Source organism: Cyclopterus lumpus, chromosome 7 (assembly GCF_009769545.1).
Source record: "Cyclopterus lumpus isolate fCycLum1 chromosome 7, fCycLum1.pri, whole genome shotgun sequence".
Classification (NCBI taxonomy): Eukaryota; Metazoa; Chordata; class Actinopteri; order Perciformes; family Cyclopteridae; genus Cyclopterus; species Cyclopterus lumpus.
The window spans coordinates 5,289,522-5,313,467 of record NC_046972.1 but is presented as its reverse complement, the minus strand read 5'-3'; the positions used below and the strand labels follow the sequence as shown (position 1 = coordinate 5,313,467).

Genomic DNA, 23,946 nt, shown 5'->3' with positions numbered 1-23,946 from the left:
GGCTTACTGTGATTGACAGGTCACAGCTACCAGAGTCTCTACGTCACTCCTCCGCTGTCTAAATATGGTCACTTCCGTTCACTGGTTGCAAAAAGACAATATGGCGAGGGGCGTAATCCAAGATGGCGCCGGACTCGAGGCTTCAGAAAGGTCCACAAGCTGTGTGGACAGCCGGGTGCCTGGGTGACGTCACAGTAACTACCTCCACTTCTTTTATACAGGCTATGGTTGCATAGACCTCTCTCTCTTGCCACATTTCCTGTCATATGTTTCAGCTAATAAAAAGGGGGATTACCCAGAAATACAAATTTATGTCTCGTTGTTTCTCTCTCGACCATATCAAAAGGCACCGATTTCTGTTTTTAATGCATCCAGCTCAAGTTTCACCTCCGTGACCTCAACTCTCTCACATCAGATCTTACGATGAGGATTATTTTCTGTAACGGAGCAGACATTTATCTGGAAAGTATTGATGTGGTGAACCCCCACCATCTGAGGCTCCGGGCAGATTGAACCAAACAGAGAACCGCTCAGAACTTCTATTAGGTCCAGATCTGAACCCCAGGCCTTATAATTGGCATTATATAATCAAAATGATGCTTTGAATCCGTCTCGTCATTACCATTGAACTTGAAGAGGCACGTCCCGCTCAACTTCTTTGTCCAACTTCATTTTATTATTAAATCGTTTCCAAAACATTTTCTATTTTCAACAAAAGACATACATTTGATCCTGATAGGAAAGGGGAGGTCTCTCACCCTGAAAACAAAACACTCCTCGCTCACTGTGCTCACAACTTTTCCTGTTCAGCTCTGATGTTCAGGAACAAACAGACGGGTCTGCATGAAACCAGCCAGATGAATAAAAGACATGTTCGCTTTGTTGGCTTTAAACTTTACGGAAATGTAATCCCATCAAAACACCCGAGTTCAACTTGCAGGTATATTTTTTGGAGTGCCGGCAAAAAAATCAATTGGACCAGCCGCTGCCATGGAGATGAACCGTTCCCCCGTAAAAAAAACACTGGGTGCACAACTCCCCCTCCCCATCCCCCGCTTTGAATTATTCTCGTAGGAAAATCAGTTGCTCTGCTCCACAGAAAGGTCAGAGGTCAGAGTCCAGCTACAAAGAGGCGGTCCTGAGGCTTGCAGGGAACCTGTGTTTCGCTCAAGAACGGTCGAGGGAGGCAGGAGAGTCCGCTTCAGCATCCGGGTCGGTGCTACTTGACTGAATTGAATATTAATGGAGGTTGACGGTAATGACAGGAAGTCAATTCACTGAGGCTGGTCATTCATGGAGGTAACCACCTATTTCGTCATTTCTTCAGTGAAGGATCAAGGTCCACCCATCTGGCTGGTGTGGACACAGAAGCCCTGAAGAAACCTTTTCTAAATCTGAGCTAAAGGGTTTTACTTGAAAATATGGTTAGCCAGGATATTCTTTCTTATGTCCTTTATATATACTGTATATATTTTTTCTGAACTGTGTAACAGGTGAAAAAAACCAGCTGCCACGTGTTTCTTGTTGTTGTTGTTATACTTAATGCGAAAATGAGTATTACAACTATAAACACCGGAGAACAGGTCAAAAGATCCTAGAAAAAGGTTATTCCAGGATAATCTCTCTAAGATCTTGGACTGTCAGTAAAGTCCAAAACACAGAAGACAAATCAGAGAGACGTTTATTTTTCACTTGCCTCTCAAGGACACTGTGTGCGTGTTTGAATTTATGTAATTGTGCTCAAGTATCGTTTATAAACATATTCATGCTTGTGCTTGTGCAACTTTTCCAGTAACCATGCGGTTGCCACAGTTTCCTTGTGGCTCGACGTGCCAGACAACCAAAAGGCCCACACCACTGAAACTTTATTGGTGCCAACCCCCCCCCCCACGATGACAATTATCCAACCCACGGGCAGGAAGTCAAACACAAGACCCTCAGACCGTTTTACTGTCAAGCATCTGACGTTACTGGAAACATGGAGTGTGAGACACATGCTCTCCAAATGAGAGAGATTACGAATTACGCAAAGCAGTGCGTCAGAGGCGATGTGAAGCCGAGCCTCTGATCAGCTGAAGCGTGTTTGTTGTGGCTCGGTGGAGAGGAAATGAGAGAAGTTGTCTTATTACAACTCAACTGAACGTCCTTATCCTGATCAATAAAAGCACAGCTGGTGGCAAAACTAATAAGAATGTGAACAAACACCTCATCCAAGACACAAAGATAAACTATGTGCATTCAGTTTGAAGCAAGCTTTAACGGAACAAAGATCTACTCTATTTCACTTTCTCTCCAGTTTGAACGTTGTGTCCTTTTTCATCCATCCCGTATAAGAAGAGCGGCAGGAACATTATAAACAATTTGCAGGACACCGTAGACGTAAAAAGACATCTGACAGCCGGACGTGTAAACCGGTCCGTAAATAAAAAGCTCCTCTCCACTTCTGTGGGAGGCAACGCAACATGAGGCGACAAATCAAAGAGAGAACAACATGCGAGTGGAGAGGAGAGACACACGCTGAGTGCAGACGCTTCCATAAAAGACGAGAAGGTGACACAGCACGGATGCCAATGAAGTGAATCCCATGCTGTGGTCCTTCGCAGTAACCGCGTCGCCACCCGACCGAACAAGGTTTTGGAGCAACAATCTCATTGAAGCTGCCTCTGGAGGCTCGGGGCCCTCTTTAAATGTGTCTTTAAACAGAGCGGTGGTCGGCTCTACCTGAATGCAGCGAGGTACTCGGCGTCCCCCATGGGTGGGTCCAGTCCTCCTGTCCACGCCACGTTCACGTTGAAGCCCTCGCCCGCTCCAGAACCAACCTAGACCCCCCCCCAACAAAAAAAATGAACGCGTTGCACTTCGATGTAGAGAGTGATTGCCACGTGTCGGCCTGTAATATCACGGAGACGCGATTAGACTGCAGTGTGGGTTCTGGACGTCACCCACCTCAGCCGGCGACCCGCTGCCCGGGAAGAAGTTCCCATCGTCGTAGCGATGAAGTGAGATGTAGAGCACGCTGGGGTCGCTGTAGAACACTTCCTGGGTGCCGTTGCCATGGTGAATATCCTAGCGACAGGATGAGGGAAGACAGTTATATATTGCACATTGCAATACCACAGAGAGATGAATTCATGATGGAGTATACTGTGAGCATGTGAGGGTTTTTAATCAATACAAACAACAACAACGAGCCGTCTCACCCAGTCGACAATCAGGATCTTGCTGACGCTGAGCCTGTGTTGGAGCTTCCTGGCGGCTATGGCCACAGAATTGAAGTAACAGAAACCCCTGGTAGACACAGGATGTGACGGATGAAACGGACATTCGAACAGACAAGAGAGTCAAGACTTGCTGAATTGCAACTCGAGTGATGTAGAGTCATGGGGACTATTGAGAAGGCCGTGTGTCTCTTGCTGAGCGCTGTGTGTGTGTGTGTGCGTGTGCGTGTGCGTGTGTGTATGTGTATGTGTATGTGTATGTGTGTGTATGTGTGTGTGTGTGCGCGCGCGTCTGTTGGGTAGCGACCATGCATTGCTGTGCATGTCAAAAATGTAAAATGGCAAACGGTGCAGTAGCCGTACTCGAGATAGATGAGAAGACGATGAGCGGTCCGAGCGTCAGTAAAAAAAGAAGAAAAAACAACATACACAAAAAATTAAATGAAGAAAAAGCCATTAATCTTCCTTATTTTTCCCCTTTGTCATCTCTCTATCACGTCATCAATATCCTCCACAGAGAGGCTGCTGACAGTGCAGCAAGAACAGGGAAACTCACTCTGGTCAGGCGGAGCATGTGACACACACACACACACACACACACACACACACACTTACATTGGATTAGAAGGGTCTGCGTGATGCCCCGGCGGCCTGACCACAGCAAAGCCGTTCTGTGCAGAAGAAGAAGACAACGCTATTAATTAAGTGTTTCGCTGCATATGAAAGGCTTTAATAAAAAGGTACCGTTTTTAAAGTCATACACTTTTTATGATGCGCTGGCAAAAATCTTCTTTTGGAAACTTAGAGAAAGAAAGGCCTGAATGTTTCCTGGTTCGTGTGAGGTTGGTTCACATCAAAGCTGCTTCTATTTATAGCAGGAAAGGAGCTTTATGATCACATTCCTCAGTGATCATTTTGACTTTATATTCAGTATAAATCGTCTAGACGCATTATGGAGGTTCTTCGTTAAATCTGGGAGGTGCAACATACGGTATGAAGGCCAACCCTATGAACATCTGAATGTGGATTTATATATATTTTTTCTTTTTCTTTACTATTTTGAAAAGGGTCAACTTGTTCCCAGTGAGTAAAACTCAGTGTTAAGCCAACGTAAAGACAGTGGAGGCCATTAATCTATATTGTCTTGTAAATGAGTTTCACCCTATTTATTTATTCCTGTAATGGTCGTGTACACCGCTCAGCATGGACTGAGCCCGAGGGTGGCGTTTATTGGTTTTCATTCTCTGCCCGCACGCCCGCCTTGTTTTACACAATCTGTTTTTTGTGAAACTGTGTGGATTGAAGCTGCCAGCTATAAAAACGTTGTTATACTTTTTATTATATTATCTACATTTGTTGAATTAGAACCAAATAAAAGAACCAACAACAACAATTTCATGTTCAGCCCGGACTTTAAATCATTGCGAGGGGGAAAAGGAAGTACGTTTAGGCCTTCGACGAGACAGGAAAAATATTAATTTTTCATTCTGAAACCCATAAATCTGTTGAAGTGGTTAAGGCAGCGTGACACGTGCTTCTTTGCCGGATTCATTTCCTAGTTGATGTGTCTTTCTTAGCCTTGCAGTCGTCCTTACGGCAACGAAACTCCAGCAGACAAGAACATCACAGTCAAGATGTTTTTGATCCACAACCCAGTCAGTGCCTGAAGAGCTGAGGCTCTGTGTGCACAGGAACCTGCATGGAGTCAGCACGTTCTTCCTTGTGCTTGATAATCATGAATAATACAACTACACTGTAACTATTTGAATTATTGTCTGCATTGTGGCTTCATCCATAATTTTTGTGGTATTTGTGCATTTTAGCTTCCATACAACTAAATGGTTTCCAAATGTAATAACACAAACGTGTTATCGGGGGGGGGTCGGTCTGGTTTTTTTCCTCCCTGCCGGCTCCAGTTCCTCACCTTCAGCTCTCCTTTGGCCACTCGGCAGGCCAGCTCCACAACGCTGCCCGCTGCCATGCGCGATGCCGTTGACGTGTGCGACTCGTTCCAGATGGTGTCGTTGTCCACCTGCCAAATGAAAGATGGGATAAAAAAAACAAACGATGGTATAAAAAACAAAGAGCGGAGGAAACACTTGAATAATATCCGTTTTAGAAAGCCTGACTTGGTCGATTTTCTTTCTCCAGACTTTACTGCCGAGTAGAAATGTCTTTTCTTTTTTTTCCTCCTTCTTCTGTGCTCTGTTTATTCACAAATGGGCATTACTGTCCATCTGGCTCGGACAGTGAAAGCCGAGGTATTTCTTTTATCTCTGGTCATGGACATGTTGTTCTGATTAGCTCTGACTTGTCATGGTCCGACTCGGACTGTCAGGCAAACGTGGGCCGAGCCAACTCTCCTTTCCTCTTTAATATCCTGTCTTCCTTGTCATTTTCCCTTTCGTGTCTCGGTCGCTCCGTCTTTGAAACACTATCGTCTTTCATTAACGCAGTATAGTATAGCTTTTATCACGGGCTCTCTAGAATTACAGGATGATCAACAATAACGTTGTTGTTTGTGTGTGTGTGTGTGAGATTTATCTTACCCCTACTCCCCCACATGGTAACATCACAAACATCCTTTGAGAGAGGATTCCTTGGGAAACAGAAACATATAAATTACTATTAATTTTTTAAACATCATTCAATTACGTTTCAGTTTGTTATTCATTTTCAACATAACTCTATATGCAATATGACTCATGGGAAGACAAGCCCTGAACTAACCGTTTCTTGAGCAATGAGGCTCTTTGCCTAGATCGGGGGTCGATTATGCTCCAAACATATTAATATGACCTAATTGAAATATGTGTGAAATTGCACAAGAGCACTATTTGCTTGGAAGTCACCCTTGAAAGGGAGCTGTGCAATCCTTTTGTGAATTTGACCCAGAGCGTATTAATGGCACTTGCGATAACATATCCAGTTTGTAATTCTTTTGAACTGAATCAATGTAGTTCAAAGACAAACGTATGAACATAACTTGATGTCAGAACTGTAAAAACTTCTTTATGTCGCTATAGCTCTGCTATTGAGAGGAACCGGACATCTGGAACATCTGTTTGGTATTGATGTTTCTGATCATATTTACGGAGCTTAATGTCTTAAGATAGCTTTAATGTCTCTCATGTTCACTGGTAACTCAATTAAAAGTGTTTTTGAAGCAACATAATTTGGCTCAGATTTGAGATTACGCGACATACCGGCCAGCTTGCGGTTATCCAGTTTGAGTCTGTTGAGCGGGTTGGTGCCGTAGAGCAACACGTGGCGCTCGGTGTGGACCGACTGCAGCTCCTCCATCGTGGCTTTGCGACCGCGAATCGTCTGTACGAACGGGACAACGTGCAACACATGACGAATAATGTCGTTAGAAAGACAGACAGAATCTCATGTGCCTGCATGCTCAACCTCTCTGAGCTCAGACACATCAGATGTACGTTGTGACGGTCAGACCGGGGTGAGACCGTACCTCACACTGTCCCCTCAGGCCTCTCTCCTGTAGTCTGGACCAGATGCTCTGTATCCTCCCAGCATGCTCTGGGTGACTGCTGTTGTCTCCACACGTACACTGGTGCCTCAGCATCTGAGAGTCATACACCAGGCCTGCGCGGACACACGCAAACAAACAAACAAAAACAAAATACAGATTTGATCTCAACATGTTGGCCAAACAAATATAAAAGTATATTCACACTAGGAGTGCTGTTGACGCTGACCCCTTGATCACTTTCCTAAACATTTATTCCAGTTGTCTCAGGTGGCTTTGTTCTCTCTCTCCATATAATTACACTTAAACATATTTTTGGCACACAACGCGGCACTTATGGTTTTTCGTCTGTTTTTTCTTGATTTTATTGCCACGTCTACATTTTTCATTACGTTCGAAAACAGAACATCGGCAACCATCAAAGGGACCGTTCACCCCAAAAGCAAAACGTAGTGTTTTTATTGATCCATTAGACAAAGAAGGCCTTGCTGCCAGCTGCCAAGTCATTCCTTCCTTTAAAACACTTTTAAGACGGCACTGTTTTACACTTAAACTACATTACAGTGAAAGTAAAGCTCTTAAATGTATGTGCTATTTTAATTTGTGGGGGACAGCCATTGATTTTTGATTTTCCCTCACTTTTAAGCGTGACATTTACCTTTGCTGGTCAGTGCACGGTGCTAAATACTGGGAATTATATGAAATATAATTTTGATTCCATTATTATTAGCGACACAAATTTGGGAATAGAGGTGAGCAACGACATGCAACAAAGTTTCCACAGCCGCCCTCAACCCGGGGATGTTTTGTTTATTCAGTATTTAACCCGATTTAAGCGATTTAACCCCTGAGCCTCGGGGGCGGCCTGAATTTGAAACATCATGAAGAGAATGATCATCATAATTCTAAAAAATCGGACTCACCAGTGGTGAAGCGGGGTTTGCTGCTGCCGTCCAGGCTCAGGGGTTTCTCAGGCAGAGTGAGAGAGGTGGAGGCTGGGGAGGACTGTGTACGTGACAGGGGCCGATGGACTCCCAGCCCACTGCCAACCCCGCCACCGCCGCCCCGCAGCATGGGTACCGCCAGGGTCTCCATCTGTCGATGCAGCTGCTGCAGCTGCTTCTGCTGCTCCCATAGCAACGACTAAAGGAAGGGTGAGTATGGGGGTAAGAGGTGAAACATCGTTGACATAATTCTAACTACATTTCTTAAACAAAACCGACTTCAGGGATAAGAGCAGAGCATGCGCTGCACAGGGCCTTTTTCTAAACCATGGATATCGGCGCTCGATGGGTTCCGTTGCTGCACATATGGTATGCAGCCGTACATCGCTCGAAAACTCTCCAAGTGATTTGTGTTCAAGGCTGATATTAAGTGCTGAAAGCCACACTTCTTCCAGTGTAACGTCAATAAAAAGGGTTTTTTTGGGCTCCTTTTTCAAAACCTGACTCGTAAACTCCAGATTATGCGGTTTGACGAGAGACTGACACACTTTCTGAGTAATACCTCAATTTATAGTGACTATCGTGTTAGAATAACCGCCTTGATTCAGTCAAAACCTCAAAAGCCATGCAAAGGCAACTAGCCTAACATGCAAGTGTTAGGACGCCCCCTACAGGACTGTTGGGCAAACAACAACTGTGTGGTTCAATCCCATCTACCTGCTTTCTCTGAGCGCGTGTGTTTGTGTGTGTGTGTGTGTGTGTGTGTGTGTGTGTGTGTGTGTGTGTGTGTGTGTGTGTGTGTGTATCTCATGTGTCTTCCAACCTGGTTGAGTATGAGTGCATGTTGCAGGTTAAGTTGCTCTTCTTGGCTCTTGGATGCTGTCGGCTCCGCCCCCCTCAGTGACTCCGCCCTCACTATGCTTTGGTAGGTTGGCTCTGTGGGCGGCCTCCCGCCACCTTCCTCAGAGTCCATGTCCTCAGAGGGGATCTGGTGCAGCCTGGGCTTCTCGCTGGACTTAGACATCAGCTGCACGAGCACATACAAGTTGGAAAAATGTAAGTTGGCAAAAAAACACCATAAAGACAAATATGCACTTATTTATTCCTGTGACAGCAGGCTGAAAAGTGCACATACGGAAATGCAGATGTAGGCTACTGTTGTTTCACTCGAACTAAGACCAAGAGACGGAATTCCTTTTCTGTTATTACTGATAGTGTTAATAGATGCGTTAGGCATTACGATACCCATAACCACTGAATATGAAAAGACTGAATATGTCTACAAAACAAAAAAAGTGACCATTAACACAACAAACAGATCTCCCTCTGGGACGATACAGACTGCCCGTGTGTTACTGGGTGCCGTCACTTCTCCATACCTTGCCCAGGTGAGTTTGCTGTTTGAGCCTCTCTAGTAGTTGCGTGTTGTGCTGCTGCTGGAGGAGGTGTGTGTGAAGGGTCCGCGGGCTCTGGGGGAGTGGCTCCGAGCGTGTTCTGCTCAGTGGCTTGTGAGGATGAGCTCCTCCTGGGGTGAGGTGGTCTAACTGGGGGGCAAACTGCAGCTGGACGGTGTCCATGCCTTGAACTGGTCAGAGACACAAAAGGAGCAATAATAATGACTTTCTGTGAGCAGAGACAAAAGTAACATGTGTGCCCACACACACATACAATTTCTCACACACAAATGAACACACAATAGCTGCAACAATGTCAAACCGGCCCCTAATACACTGAATGAGTGTGCTTATCCGTCAAAGAAAACAGTGTTATTCTAAATGTGACCACTGGGTGGGGCTCTAACATCCCAGACCGGAAAATTAAAAAACAGTTCGGTGAAAGTTCATGATGTGTCCTTCTGTGGCTATTTGGTCACATCTTGGATGTGTATAATTAACGTTTTCACGTGTATAGAGTCAAAGATCAGTTACAGAAACGTCAAAGTGAAATAAGTCATCCCTCTTTAGTGTTCCATCATCCTAAATAGTGGAGCTCTCGGCCCCTACATGTGTGCACGTGCTGGTTTTGTGTCAGTGTGTGTGTGTGTCTCACCAGTGAGTAGCGGAGTGTGTACCAGTCCAGAGGGTTCCAGGATGATGAGAGGCAGATGAGGGTTCCGCTGCCCAGCCTGGTCCTCTCTGCTCGGGGGGAGGAAGACCGGCGAGCCCCCTGCTGTAACCACTGGCACCCGGCCGACTCTCAGAGAGGACCGCTCTCCTTCGGCCTGCACACAGACAGTTGTTCAGCATTTACAGCAACAGATTACATTCTGTTTGACGCATTATCACAACTGGATTACTGGCCGACATAGAATGAGATCATTATATTCCACTATGTTGACAGAAGGTGATCATTTCCGATGGTACGAAACAATTTGTCCAGGCGACGTGATTGGTTATAACTTGAGACACTTTAAATTTAAATATACAGTACTAAGACAGGAATGCAATAGTGAAACAGCATTAAAAGAGCATCATGCTTCAAGTCCTGTTTAAAACTGGATTTCCTTCATTCATTTCACTGAGGTATTCAAACCATGGAGACGTTATGTTATGTTATGTGAGCTTTGTAAATGACGTTTATACTGTACAGACTGCTGCACAGACACTGCGTCTTAAAACACCACTCCCTAAAAAGGGAAAATGTGCCACCTTGTATGTGGCTGTCCAATCAGTGTTGATGGTACACAATGAGTGGACAGCCACCTGAAAGGTGGCGAGCCTACATGGACCAGGATGCATTGCATGGAGGGTCCCCGACGGCCATATCTTCTTACGAAGCCCTGCGCTGCCTTTATTTGGCCCTGTGCTTGAATAAAAAAACGGCTGAATATCTGAGTCCGCCAAGACACAAAATCCTCTACAAAAAAAATGCCATTTTCACAATGTATTGATTACATGCGAAGAGAACAAATAAGATAACTAATATGAGAACTCCCAGCTGAAACAGCAGCCTGTAGTTCTTCCCCACATCAAATAGCAGCGCTGGACGCAGGAAAGAGGAACTATGTTGCAGCTGCGAACTCTGTCAACACAGCACACGCTGTGGGGAAGTATCGCCCCAATCGACTCCATTTACCATCAACACTGATTAGACATCCTCATACAAAAAGGTGGCAAATCTTCCCTTGTGGTCTTACAACAGCTTCTCGAGAGTAGAAAGAGAATCCTCGATAATACGAAGAATTTAGGAAGAAAGAAAAAACCTTTCTAAATGTCCGTGAAGCTCACCTGCTTCACGGAAAAGTAAAGAAACGAAGAACTGTTATGCTAGATATGTGTTGCAGTGTTTACCCTGGCGTTGGCTGGTAGTCCCAGTGTGATGGTGGGCAGAGTGGAGGGACTTTGGATGGTGAAGTTAGCTATGGTGCCATCTCTTAGCAGCAGCCTCTGAGCCTGGAAAAAAAACACAATTAACAATTCATAATGCATTTATATATTCCAATCTGAAATGCAGATACAATCCATGATTCTAGTTAAGAGAAATCCCATTAAACCATTTAAGGCCAGTGCTGGTTATGCATCCCATAACGATAATTCCTGAACAAACGTCAGTGCTGATGTAAATCAGAACCAATGTAGTCTAATCAAGGTGGCGTGCTCCTTGACACCGGAGAATGATGAGTCAGGCCTCCACAGCAGGTGTGACTGGGTTCCACTGCATGTGATTAAATGAATTATGCAGAAACAGCTGACAAACTCAGTGCTCCTGCACTCGAGTCGTTGCCTTAAACATGTCATTACTCAGCGTCTTGGCACAGCTCATGTACATGAAACAACATCGCTTTTTAAATTATTAATCAAAGCGTGTGCGTACTTGTCTTTCAAATGCTAATTTATTCCCTTCTTTAAATTATAAGTGCCTTTCTGAAAGGCAAAAAGTGGCTTTAGTGTTTTATGTTTTTCCATTTATCCATCCAACTTCTATCTGGATTTCTTAACGATCAATCCGGTTTTCTATGGAAAAGATACGGAAATTTCTCAAAACGTCTATACAAAAGGACTAATTTGGTGTTAAGAACATGTTTATTTATTAGATTTCAGTTCATCTCGAGCTGATGTTTTCACTAGTTTTACTCAATAATGTGTGTGTGTTAGTGTGTGTGTGTCGTTGCTAACCTCATGCGAGAGTCCGCCTGCAGATGGCAGTAGCCCATTCTCATTGGGAAGACTGTCATTGGGAGAACTGCAGCCAGAGACTGGAGTGCTGCTGCTGCTGGGGGAGGAGTCTGGAGGGAGAGAAGCAGTGTGTGCGTTTAGATCGAGCATCTCCACCGTATGCACGTTACATTCGACCATATCACTGAATCATTTCCTAAATCAATCACAGCAAGAAAGAATGGACACCATCACCTGGTCACATATGAAAACAACAATAATGCGTTTCCACTCACTCCTTTATTTGTGTGTGTGTGTGTGTGTGTGTGTGTGTGTGTGTGTGTGTGTGTGTGTGTGTGTGTGTGTGTGTGTGTGTGTGTGTGTGTGTGTGTGTGTGTGTGTGTGTGTGTGTGTGTGTGTGTGTATGATTACCCAGTGTGTCAGGTACTCGGTGCTTGACAGTGGCCGGGGCGCTCTCTTTGCGGGTGAGCGGGCTCTTGCGGGTGTTGAGGTGTTTCTTCAGCTTGTGTTTCACCTTCAGATTGGGCTCAGACGCTAACAATTCAGGGCGACATTTAGTGTTACTTTTTGCAATTATATGCAAATATTACATTGTAGACCTGTGCTTTTCCAAATCATGTCTAAATGTCTTGAAAAAAAAACGACAATGAATGGACAACAAAAGAAAAGTGGATAATATTAGTCAACAAGCATGACTGATGTTTGACCATAAACATGGACAGAACACATAGGCTGTGCTAATTTGTGTTATTAATGTTTAAATGCTACAATAGCCTGAAGTAGAGAGTGGGACTAAATCCACAACTGCTCCCCCCCTGACTGGTGTAAAAAGACATTTGAATGTAAAAAGTAGAAACCAATACGAGTCTTTCTGGCTCCTTCACTTTACAACTCCATAATGTTTTAATGATGGCGGTTCAGTCCCTGCCTCTGGTTAAAGGTCTGTGACGTCAGATGTTTTACCTGCTCTGCGCAGCGGCGTCCGTTCTGAGCGGTCAGGAGAGGGCTGTGGCGGAGACGAGACCAGAGTCTGGGAGGACGCTCCGGGGTCCGGGCCCAGCTTTCTGGTAGAACACAACGTGCACAAACAAGGCACACAACCATTAGGGGGGAAATAATCACACCACATATGGTTGAAGTTTATCGATGATTTTTGGAGTTGACATGAAATCAAAGGGTTATTTAAAGAATTATTAGACACGCAGTGTAATCAGTGTGATCGTGATGCATATTTAGTGTTTTGATATTGTGTATTTGGTGTCACCTGTATGCTACAGGAGATGCAGTCAGAGTGTTGGAGTTAGTTCTTTCCAGCGCTGCCTGTTTCTGCTTCTTGAGAATGACCTCCTGGAGTTTCTGTTTCACCACGGAACTGGCCACCGCACCTGTCAATCAAAAGCACCAGCAGCCGTTCAAAAACCTTAAAAGAAGGACTCACCAACTGGTTCATCATAAAGAAATTAAAGGGGACAACACAGTGACTAAACAATGCTGAGGAGGGGAATACTGTGCATGGTTGAGAGAGTGTGATGCAGGGAAAAGTCACAGGTGACTTGAGAGCGTGTTGGCTGATATTTCTGTGTGTGTGCACACGGAGGTGACAGGAGGTGCACGGAGTGATCAAGTCAATATTGACCCAGTGACTTTATGCGCCCAGACCTACAGCTATAATTAACTCCCCTGTTGTAGCTTCACTTGTCAGGTTATATTTAGCCCTCGCCTCAACGCTTTGGAAGTGGAGTAACACCGTTCAATAAAAAATGATCTCTTCAGGGGACAAACTGGGCCATTATTACTTTCAGTCACGGAAATAGGTTTATATCCCGCTTGGTGAAAATAAAATTACAACTTCAATTGTGTGAACGGAAATTTGGAGTAACGTGTGTGTGTGTGTGTGGATTGACTCACTCTGTTGACTCTTGTCTTTGTGCTTTAGTTGCTGCAACTCCTGTTGTTTCTCGTGGTGCTCCTGCTCTCGCCTCCTCTGCTCCATATTAAACTGACCCCCCCAAACCCAACAAACACATTCATATTATAGCAACAAATATAAAGCAAATGCTCATGTAAGATTAACTAATCTCTATGTTGTATGTCCTTTACCCGGATATGCTGGTGCAGTTGCTGTTGGGAGAAGGAGGTGCGGGGCTGAGGGGAGAACGGGGTGAGGAGTAAAGGCGGGTGTAGCGGGGTGAGAAGCGCTGTGTCTGAACCAGGGCGCATCCCCCGCTCTCCCACCCTGAGGTCCATGGGAAACTAGGCTGCGTACGACACCTGCACTGCCACAGAGGAGTCTGGGAAAAGAGAAGGGTGAGGGGAGGGAGAGGAGAGGGGCGTCACTTCTCTTCATCCCCATTAACAGCAGTCGATTCACACAATACTATGCTGGAAACTCTATCTGAAAAAACACTAAGCGCATGTAAACAGAGGCTCAATGAAGCAGTGTTTTTGAGAAAACATGTAAAGAAGAAATAAACCAGAATTTCATAAAACAGAAATGTTCCACCATTTCAAACATTCAGGTAAAGCTGACTACATATAAGCGGGCTAGACTAAAACACAAAGCTAACTAAAAATCGAATTGTGTGGTTATGGTTGTCGATCCATGTACTTACGTTCCAATTCAAGATACTGTGACACAGTAAACATCCCTTAAGACAGGACCGTTTACTGTGTAAACTAGGTTTAAATCACAATAACCCTAAACTGTAGCTTGAGAGTCCGTTGAGGTGAACATACATTTAGCTTTAGTTTCCTTTAGTTAGCAACCACGACTGTAACCTGGAAATGCATGAAACATTCAAAAGGTTGCGTTTGGACACTTCACCACGCCATCTTGGCTGCGTAGCGGAAGGGGAGCTTCCAACACCACATTATATAACAATTCAAAATATATGTTGTTTGCCGGATGGAAGTCATCGGGATTGTTGAGTGGGTTGATTTAGCAGTCTGTAATGATTTTGTTACCGCAAATTATAATGCTGCAAGCCAGCTAGACGGCTAACATTGGCAAACGTCATTTCCGGTGAGTGAGACAACAATGTCAAAATTCACGCACTACACAAGTAAGTAGGCTACAGAGTGTAAAAAGTGTACGAGAAGGAAGTGTACCAAAGGAAGTATCTGAATTAAGGCCCAGCATAGGCTACCAGGTACTACTAGCTATACTGCAGTGGCTACTGTCCTGTCTCCTTTTTAAGCTAGCATGTTCTCCTAGCCTCTCAAAGTCAATGAATACTCTCATAAAGGATTTTATTTAATTATTTACTGAATTGTACACCAAAAGCAGTGGGCCTTCTGTACATAGTTTATGATACATGACTATCTACATGTGTACTCATCAGCAAAATCTGAGCACCTCATCTTTCAACGAAGATAAAACAATAATTATGTTAGCATATCCCATGAGTGTTAGCCGTTGGTTAACAGTCTAAGCCTCATGGGAGCTGTAGTTGGGAAAGTCTACCACATTATCATGTTGGGGCTTTCAGACAGAATGATGAGGAGATATTTCTAAGTTACATGATTGACATTATGTAACAGCAGAAATGTACGTGTTAAGAAATCTAAAAATATTTTAAACTTAATTCATTAATTATTTTCCCCTTGGGAAATTAGTGTTTTTTGTATTTCTCTGAAAGCCTACATGGTACAAAATGTACAATGTGTGCATCGTACGTCAAGAAAGTATTCTACCAAACTACCAAAATGCATTTAGTGGTCTAATGTAGATGTGAAACGCTTGAGATTACAAGTGTTCTATCCTAACTGAGATAATTGAGTCTTGCTCTCAAGCAAAGACCCAAACAGTTGCACCGAGCGGCACACTGAGCCCCAAACCGCTCCAGTGGAAATAATTACAAAACGACGATGAAACTGACCGACAGCAATGAAATCAACTGCTAAATATGTCTGCCTAACATCTTAACTACTATCACACAGTGACAAAAAAAGTTCTGTCTTTGAAAACAAGCTAATGTTCTCCATCTGTGTAACTGTCTCTGACACACACACACACACACACACACACACACGCTCTCTCTTTGCATGCTGTTGGGGTTATTTGCATTGCATAGCTGAGTCAATGGGAAAGATTGTCTCATCCGGCGCTAAAAACAGGATCCAGGAAGGCAACAGCTTGGGAAAGGACTGGGGGTGATTTCTGTGACACACACACACACACACACACACACACGTATTTTGCACACACACACACACACATGCGTATGTGTAAATATATATATTTACACACATCCACATACTACACACTTGTACACAGCTGCACACACAAGACAGGCTTGAGCAAACACCTATCGCACAAACCTGCCTTGACACTTCAACCTTAAACTTTAAAACACACACACACACACACACACACACACACACACACACACACACACACACACACACACACACACACACAGCGAAATAACTTGGTGTGACATCATCTCTGTGCTGCTGCGCCTGGTGCTCAGATGTTGGGCTGCAGTGTGTGAAGTAAATGTCATTCACAGAGGGGGTTGGCCAGTTGCCAACAGCAGCACTGGAAATGGGTGAAAGGCAATATAATAAAACAGAAAAGACGGATGTGTTTTTGCCGTCGTTTCTACAAGCGGAAGTGCTTGTAGAAACACACACACACACACAGAGTGAGCTTGGGAGTTTCTGTAGCATCGTTGTTTGGGTTAATCTTACATAGCACTGTGTGTGTGTGTGTGTGCAATGTCAGAACTCCTCCATATTAGGAGGTACAAATACAGAGGCACAGTCTAAATGCCGACCATTGCTGGAATGACAGAAATCCCTTGGCAAACGCACAAACTCAAACACACACAACCCGTTGTGCACACACATATTCTCTGCAATGACAGCAAGTACTAACAAAGCTATTATTCTGAGGAAAAGGAGAGGAGAACATGCTTATACAAGGAAACAAAGGCCGATACCACACACACACACACACCTCTGGAGTAACCCAGTTTCGAGCTGTTGGCAAAAAGTAAATGCAAGTGCTGGGATTAATAATGGGAGGATGCAGAATGGTTTGCTTGTTTAATTCTTGGGGTTTGCTGAGAGAAGAGACAGCTTAACCACTTCTTCACTGTGTTATTGTAGCCACTATCGCTCCTCAGCACTGTACGGTTCAACTTTAATAAATCCCCGGCATTACAAAATATTGAATAACCTGCTTGTGTTGTGTTGAAATGACATAGTCATGGAATCACTCTGCAATGGAAATCTTTTAATAAGTCACATATTTGGCTCAATATGATGCATTTAAACGTATTGGATTGTAATGTGAAGCGGCTTTCATTAACTCGCTGGCTGTGTTCCCCCCGGGACCATTTTATTAGAGACGTTTCTCCTTATTTGCTCACAGCTCACACCTCTCTTTATTTAAGAATGTTCCCCCTGGGGATGAATAAAGTATATCTAATCTAATCATAAAGAGTGTGTAAAAGCATGCAAACAAGGTGTTGACTCGACGCCAGGAAAAACAAAGCTTGATGGAAAGCTTCCACACAGCAATGACTTTATCACTCCTCATACGATTCCAGACGTGTGAGGCCCTTCATCCATCATCGGTGTGCAGCACTAATCATCGCGCGTTGGCCCACAACACACTCTTTATCAGGTACCTGGAAAGCTACTTGCTTCAGCTTCTTCAAAAGGCCCGTCTATAAAAACACCAGGAAGTACATAATGGTTTCGCTAAGCATATGAATCTGGCTCCTCTGGTTGAGGAACAATCTCTCTGACCACTTTAAAATCGCTGATAATAACACTGTTCCCCCGTAGCCAACATGACTTTAAGACTAGAAACCGTGTCGTGGTTTAGTCTCTGGACCTCTGCGACCACATTTAACTCCCTCTCTCCTGGGTCTCTCCATGTAATACTAGGCTCTAATGTTTTTAGTCCTCTTTAAGGAGGGTATTCCGTTGCAGTTCATTTCGTCTGCGCGCCGTACTCGGAGAGGAACAACCGATTCTGAGCCCGCGGTTGTGATCCTGTGTTGATTTAATTAAAATAGCCGGTTTTCTCTCTCTCTCTCTCTCTCTCTCTCCCCCCCTCTTTGAGAAGAGCTGGAAAGGCAAGTAAGTTCAGTCTCTACTTTGAAAAAAAAAAAAACCGCCACCCTTTACAACTGTCGTTCCAGATGTGAATAGAGACGGCCAGTTGCCTCAGTCCTGTTTGTTTTAGTCTCACACTAAAACCACCAACTATATATGTTGGTATTCAAAGATGACCTTCAAGTTATTCTCCTTTTATCTTCTTAACTTTTGCATTACGCCAAACCCATTTGTTACCATTTATGGCTGTCAAAAAATAAATAAATAAAACAGCAGATCAATGTCTTCGCATTTTGTACAGTTGTCATTGTTATTGGCGGAGTCCGCCAAATTGCATACCCAGGCACCCAGAAGACAACATTCTCATGAGTTCAGCATTGCTGATGGTCTTCTTTACTAAATCAAAGTGAAGCCCACAACTAAGCCCCCGGTTCTAACAGAGAGACTCGTACACAAGCTGTCCTCCTTCAGATTCTATTTCTGACTTGAGTTGCCCAAGGTGTGTAATTTTGGATGGAAATCTTGAGACTTGCGCTATCAAAACGCAAATTGTTGTTTCCCGGCAGGAACCGCAAGTGTTGCCAAAACCCACCAGGACTGAAGTCCAGGTCCTCTTGAAACAATGCAGTGTGAAGCTCGGTTTACTTTGGGTAGGAGTGTTGGTGTGTCATTATGGAAATCAACAACGACACAGTGCGATACCGCCCGTCTGGCCGTGGACACCGTCGTATTGTGCCGATTTATGTGGGAGATTAGGTAGATTGAGGGAGATAGTGCTCCGCCTGACATTTGGTAATCCCTTCCTACGGATTCAATTGGATTCGATTGTGTTTGAACAGCCCACATTTGCCTCAGAGGGCTTTACAATCCTTACATGAAAAAGGAAAAAAACCTCGGGGAGATTAAGTGAAGAAGGATCTCTCCCCGAGGTTGGGCAGAAGTACAAAAGAATGAACAACATAATTAATTCCTCCCTTTTCTGTTCTTTAATTTCCAACTTGGACTCGGGACTCGTCTTACCGGTTGGACAAGGATATACAAAGCTCTCTCTTCCTCATTAATAACTGAAAAATTAGAAGAAAGAAAAACGTGTGAGGCGGTTAGTACAAATTGAAGACTCAAGGACCTTTAAAAAAATAAAAAGGTTGGGTGAGTCACAAGCAGATTTACTGAAAACAGAAAAAGTGAAATAAGAGCAGACGGGGGGAAAAAAGGAGAAACTGTAAGAAAATAAAAAGGGGTTACGGTCTGAGACGGGGGGGTCACTGCTGAATCCACCTCTATCACTCCCCACCGCTCTCTTCTCCTCATGCTTGGAGCGGCATACAGCTGTGTTTTTATAATGTCTTTGTGTGTGTGTGTGTGTGTGTGTGTGTGTGTGTGTGTGTGTGTTGAAAAGGTTATTTGCATAGAATGAGCAACCCAACACGTCTTCTTCTCTGTGCAGATGAAACATGCAATTTGCTTCCTATTAGTGTCATTAAACAAAACGTACCAGCTGCACATACTTAGAACACCTCGACTAATGTATTCATTCCACTAATGAGTGTGTGTGCACATGCGCGAGTGTGTGTGTGTGTGTGTGTGTGTGTGAGTCTTTCTAGCTCAACAGTTCCAATTTCATCTTAAGCAAACAAACACAGGGTCAAAGCAGGAGGTGTAAGTCTGGCTTTTCTGAAGTGACGACGCATGATAATCAGCAAAATAATGAAAACAATAAAACATAACACACTGCAGCAGGATTCATTGGGCTGGATGTGAAGTGGTCAGCTCTTGACGTCACTTCTTGACAAACTTGTTGCGAGTAAGATATGCTTCTGTCTTCTGATCAAATAAGTATCTGGCAGAACAACGCATCGATATGTTGTTTGTCCTCAACCCGTTTTTCCAGAGCAGCATGCCACTCTGACTGACTCAGATTCTCAGCAGCTATTTCATGGTCAAGATGAGATAGCGTGACTACTGCGATGAGATCTCTCTCAACAAACACACCTAGTTTCTAGGGATGCAACTTGCTGAGCAATAGGTTCATTATTGTTATTTTTTCACAGAGCCCGGGGGAAAGTCTATAAAATCGCTTGTTTTGTGCGACTAAATTCAAGTCTGAGACCCAAAGATATTCAACTTGTAATATACTGTAATAAACAAATTCTCCCACTGGAAAAGCTGAAACCAGCAAATGTTTGAAATGTTTCGATAAATCGCTCACACAATAAATATCATCCAGATTGTTGATGATTAGAGTTATGCAGAGTGTCTAAACTATTAAAAGGACAGCTTCCTTCAGCAACAAGTGCTACCTTTCTGGCAGAGCACGAATCAGAGATAATACCTACAGAGCTGAAGCGGGGGTACAGAGTCATTTTTTACATATTCCATAACAACCTATCATCATATTGTAATTCAAGTGGTCTAAGAGAAAACTAGACATCTCCATTTTCAAATTCACGTGTATTTGCTCATTACAGGAACATGTCTACCACTTGACAATAGGAAAGGGCTGCACACCCTGCTCATCTGCTGGGGGGGGTTACACCTCCACGGGGGGGGGGGGGGTCCAAATCCCGAAACATCCAGAACACAGCAAAGTTATGAGAAATAAATAAGAAAATACAGGCAGCGGGCAGACACAGCCACACACTTCTAGTGGGTCATAAGTGATGATTGAGACAAATTATTTTTGTATCAGTCTATACATTTTTAAAATTGTGTTCCTCTTCAGCCGGTACCAAATTGTGCAGTTGTATATCGCCTGGCACTCACTATTCCTCACTTCCTGATTTAGAAAAATCAAAACCTGAACTTTATGCTGAAAGTGCATTTTTAACCTTCCTGCCGTTTCCTCATAAACACTGCCTCAATTTATCATCGGTGCCCGGGCATGTGTGGAGAACAACAGAGACACCCGAGGAATCACTGCACGCTCCACCTGTAACCATATAAGCCACGGCTAGAAAACATGTGGAGGAGACAGATGCAACAAGTGGATGTATACAGCAGCTTTCTCACAGGAACAAACATGTGGGACACTAAACACACCCAGAATAGCCTCGATCCGAAACCAGACACAGCTCCCGTGTAAGAGGTGCGTTTCAATTCACCGCCCGGACGGAACCGCAATAGAGCCGAACACATGGACGTGTGCACAGACGGCAATGACTGCGTGTGTGTGTGTGTGTGTGACAGTAACAGAGGAAGGTTGATGTATAATGCAGTGTGGGTCCAGTTTCCAAAGTCCTCATTGAGTTTCCATAAACATCTAAGGCTGCTGTTAGTCCAAACACACACACACACACTAAACGTTGCGTAGGCAGCGCACAAAGAAGTCTCAGACAATCTCTTTTCACCCCTCCCTCACACCCTCGACCTCCTGCTTCGGGCACTCACCGACGCGCTTCCCAGTACGACCCCAGGGAGTTTGGCACAACAGGTTTTTCACCTCCCGGTCTGGAGATCCAGGCGTCCGGAGGGGCCACCGACTGCACACGTACGCGCAGGCACACGGAGGTAAGAACGGGTGGATACAGTCAAAAGGCACATGCCCGTGTTTCTGTCTTGTAAATATCCGGCTGTGTGAAAACCCCAGTAGCACTTCTGCCTCAGCCAGCTCACAGCAGGATCTATAATTAGACAGAGAGCTCCACTCCCCTCCAGTCATCTTTTACTGTCGGCCACATCCTCTTTTCTTTAACTCCTTCTCTTTCTTCTCCTCCCTCCATCCCTCCCTCCTTCTATTTATTGACGCTGTCCGACTCAAACTGTTGATTTCATCATTTCATTCACACATGTGGAAGCACCTTGTGCTTGCAGACTTCAGACAGAAAGGGACTTTGAAAGAGTTTGAAACTCACTTTAAAATGCTGCCTGGAATCAAATTAAAGACTAAATGAAATCAAAATGTTAGTAAGTGCAGACTGTAAACGGTTAGCAAGAAATGAACGATGTGATGAAACATTAGACCTCTGACAGCACTGCTGGAGGCAGTTTAAGACTTTACACTTTATAAAGACCCAGTTTCACAACAACTTCTTTCACTCTACCATGTTTTCAATTGGCACACTTGTGACCGGTGTCAGCTCTTTCTCGTTGCAGATCTTTATAATCCATCCCATAAACTTCAGGGATTGCCACCATGGTAACAGGGGTGGTCGAGCTGGCAGGAAGTTGAGTCTATAAAAACACAACAATGGGAGAACCAGGGTGGCTTCCTGTTTAAGAGCTGAGTTTAGACTCCCATTTCCTCCCCTCTCCTCCCCCTGCTGTTGCCGTGACGCTGCTGCCGCAGTGCCCTTGAGCCCCTACGGCGGTGAAGTTCCCTACTGGACTGCATGCTCAGATATACACACCGCCTCCCAAATCAATGTTCCCGTTCTTCTCAATGCATGGCTTTAGTGAAAAGCTGAGGGTTTGACATCCATTAACTCAGATTAATGACTAACAGTGGCCCTGAAGGCAACCCACCAATGTACTGAACAGAAACACAAACATAAACACACCCATTACAGGCACATGGAAAATCTACTAAGTAAACTATTGACAATCCAGTTAAGTTGTTTCGTCTCTTTCAAGTTCTTGTGCGACTGGATGGGCTGAGAAAAATCTGGTATGACTTAATAAAGTTATAGCTAAGAGTAAGTAGCTTTGCTATACTTGGAGGGGTTTGTGAGTAAAACCACTTGCAACATAGAGAAGCCAAGAACACCGCTGTTGAACATGACAATGTAACTTTTTCTTTATACTAAATGAATAACACATAATGTAGGGAAATGCGCCTGTTCGCTTTCTTGCCGAGAGTTATGTAAGATGACTGATGACTCTTATGTCTCGACACTAAATATGAAGCTATATAGGCAGGAGACAGTTAGCGTAGCCTAGCATAAAGACTGGAAGCATGGGGATCTGCTAGCCTGCTTCCGTTAAAAAAGAAAATCGCCTCCAAACACCACTAGACCTCACTAATTGACACGATAATCGTTTCCCTCTGCTATCAGTCTTAATACTAAGCTAAGCATCTCATGGCTGTAGCTTCATATTTTGCAGAAATAGTATGAATGTATTTGTTATCATCAAACTATACTATACTTTATATTTTTTAAATATCCATACATAATGGTAGAAGTGTGTGTAGACCATGGGGCAACCTCTGGTTTTACCGAGTGAAGCCGATGCAGAAGTGTCTTCACATTTGTATTCTCTTAACTGACCAGTAAAAGAAAGTTGTCCTATTGTATGGAAGTCTATGGGAAAATTACTACTTCTCACTTCATTTATTCCCTCAGTAAACATTGTAAACATGAGTGTGGTTTCAAGTCTTCTTCAATACAGCATGATGTTCATTGAGTACATTGGTCATGGTCCCATTTTGAGGAAAATAGAACATAAAGCAGAGTATTCTTTAGGGTGGGCTTACTGTGATTGACAGGTCACAACAACTACCAGAGACGTATATAGCCTATTTATGTCAGTTGGTTAACCAATGGGGGAGGTCACGATGACTATGTCTATTCCGATATACAGTCTATGGTGTAGACACACAGTACATTGTGTCTACGACCAGTTACAATCACTGCCTAATACCATATAGAGGAGAAAGAATTCCCAGCTTGGGTCATTTCAGTTGACTCTTATAGTGTTGCAATGCGACAGTTTGCTGACTTCAGTTTTGGGGAAGTGCAGTGATGTGGCGTCCCCTTTCTCCCAGGATTGTCTGTTTCATGACGATTGAGTTTGTTGATGAGGCGCGGTTTGTTGTCTTTGTCTGTTCAACCATGTTGTTCTGGAGCAGCTCATGATAACACCCACTTGCTTCCATTTGTTAAAAACAATGATCTGTTCTTCGGGAATGGCAACGGCAGCATTTGCCCAAGAGAGACCAACAAGTCATCTTTAGTTTAGAGCCTTCATTTACATTGATATTGATATATGCTGATTCACTGTTGTTTATAACGATCAGTGTTTAGTGTAGTGTCGTGGAGCATTTATCTTAAGTGGGTATTACTCTAATAAGAGGAAAAGGTGCAGGAGGTGAAGTTGTATTCACACACTGTTGCTAAATGGCTCTTGCACAACACAGGATCTCTATGAATAGTCTTGTACTGACAGTTAGGATC

At 44.0% G+C, this 23,946-nt stretch overlaps 1 protein-coding gene across 5 annotated transcripts in view; it reads right to left on the bottom strand.

The window, feature by feature from the left end:
- The window catches only part of hdac7a (histone deacetylase 7a), a 57,924-nt gene that overhangs the window by 8,036 nt on the left and 25,942 nt on the right, over positions 1–23,946 (bottom strand). For 4 of the 5 annotated variants that reach the window (XM_034536767.1, XM_034536768.1, XM_034536766.1 and 1 more), the window contains 19 exons: positions 13,868–14,058; positions 13,676–13,766; positions 13,032–13,152; positions 12,731–12,831; positions 12,179–12,301; positions 11,768–11,877; positions 10,943–11,044; positions 9,702–9,873; positions 9,032–9,237; positions 8,476–8,679; positions 7,632–7,851; positions 6,691–6,824; positions 6,425–6,545; positions 5,768–5,817; positions 5,143–5,250; positions 3,834–3,889; positions 3,201–3,288; positions 2,947–3,066; positions 2,722–2,819 (listed from right to left, as the gene is read on the bottom strand). In XM_034536767.1, the coding sequence (XP_034392658.1) occupies positions 2,722–2,819; positions 2,947–3,066; positions 3,201–3,288; positions 3,834–3,889; positions 5,143–5,250; positions 5,768–5,817; positions 6,425–6,545; positions 6,691–6,824; positions 7,632–7,851; positions 8,476–8,679; positions 9,032–9,237; positions 9,702–9,873; positions 10,943–11,044; positions 11,768–11,877; positions 12,179–12,301; positions 12,731–12,831; positions 13,032–13,152; positions 13,676–13,766; positions 13,868–14,014 (2,372 nt within the window). In that variant the 5' untranslated portion in view covers positions 14,015–14,058. Of the gene's footprint in view, positions 1–2,721; positions 2,820–2,946; positions 3,067–3,200; positions 3,289–3,833; positions 3,890–5,142; positions 5,251–5,767; positions 5,818–6,424; positions 6,546–6,690; positions 6,825–7,631; positions 7,852–8,475; positions 8,680–9,031; positions 9,238–9,701; positions 9,874–10,942; positions 11,045–11,767; positions 11,878–12,178; positions 12,302–12,730; positions 12,832–13,031; positions 13,153–13,675; positions 13,767–13,867; positions 14,059–21,223; positions 21,538–23,946 lie in introns of those variants that run through there. The other variant, XM_034536770.1, reaches the window with a different exon arrangement.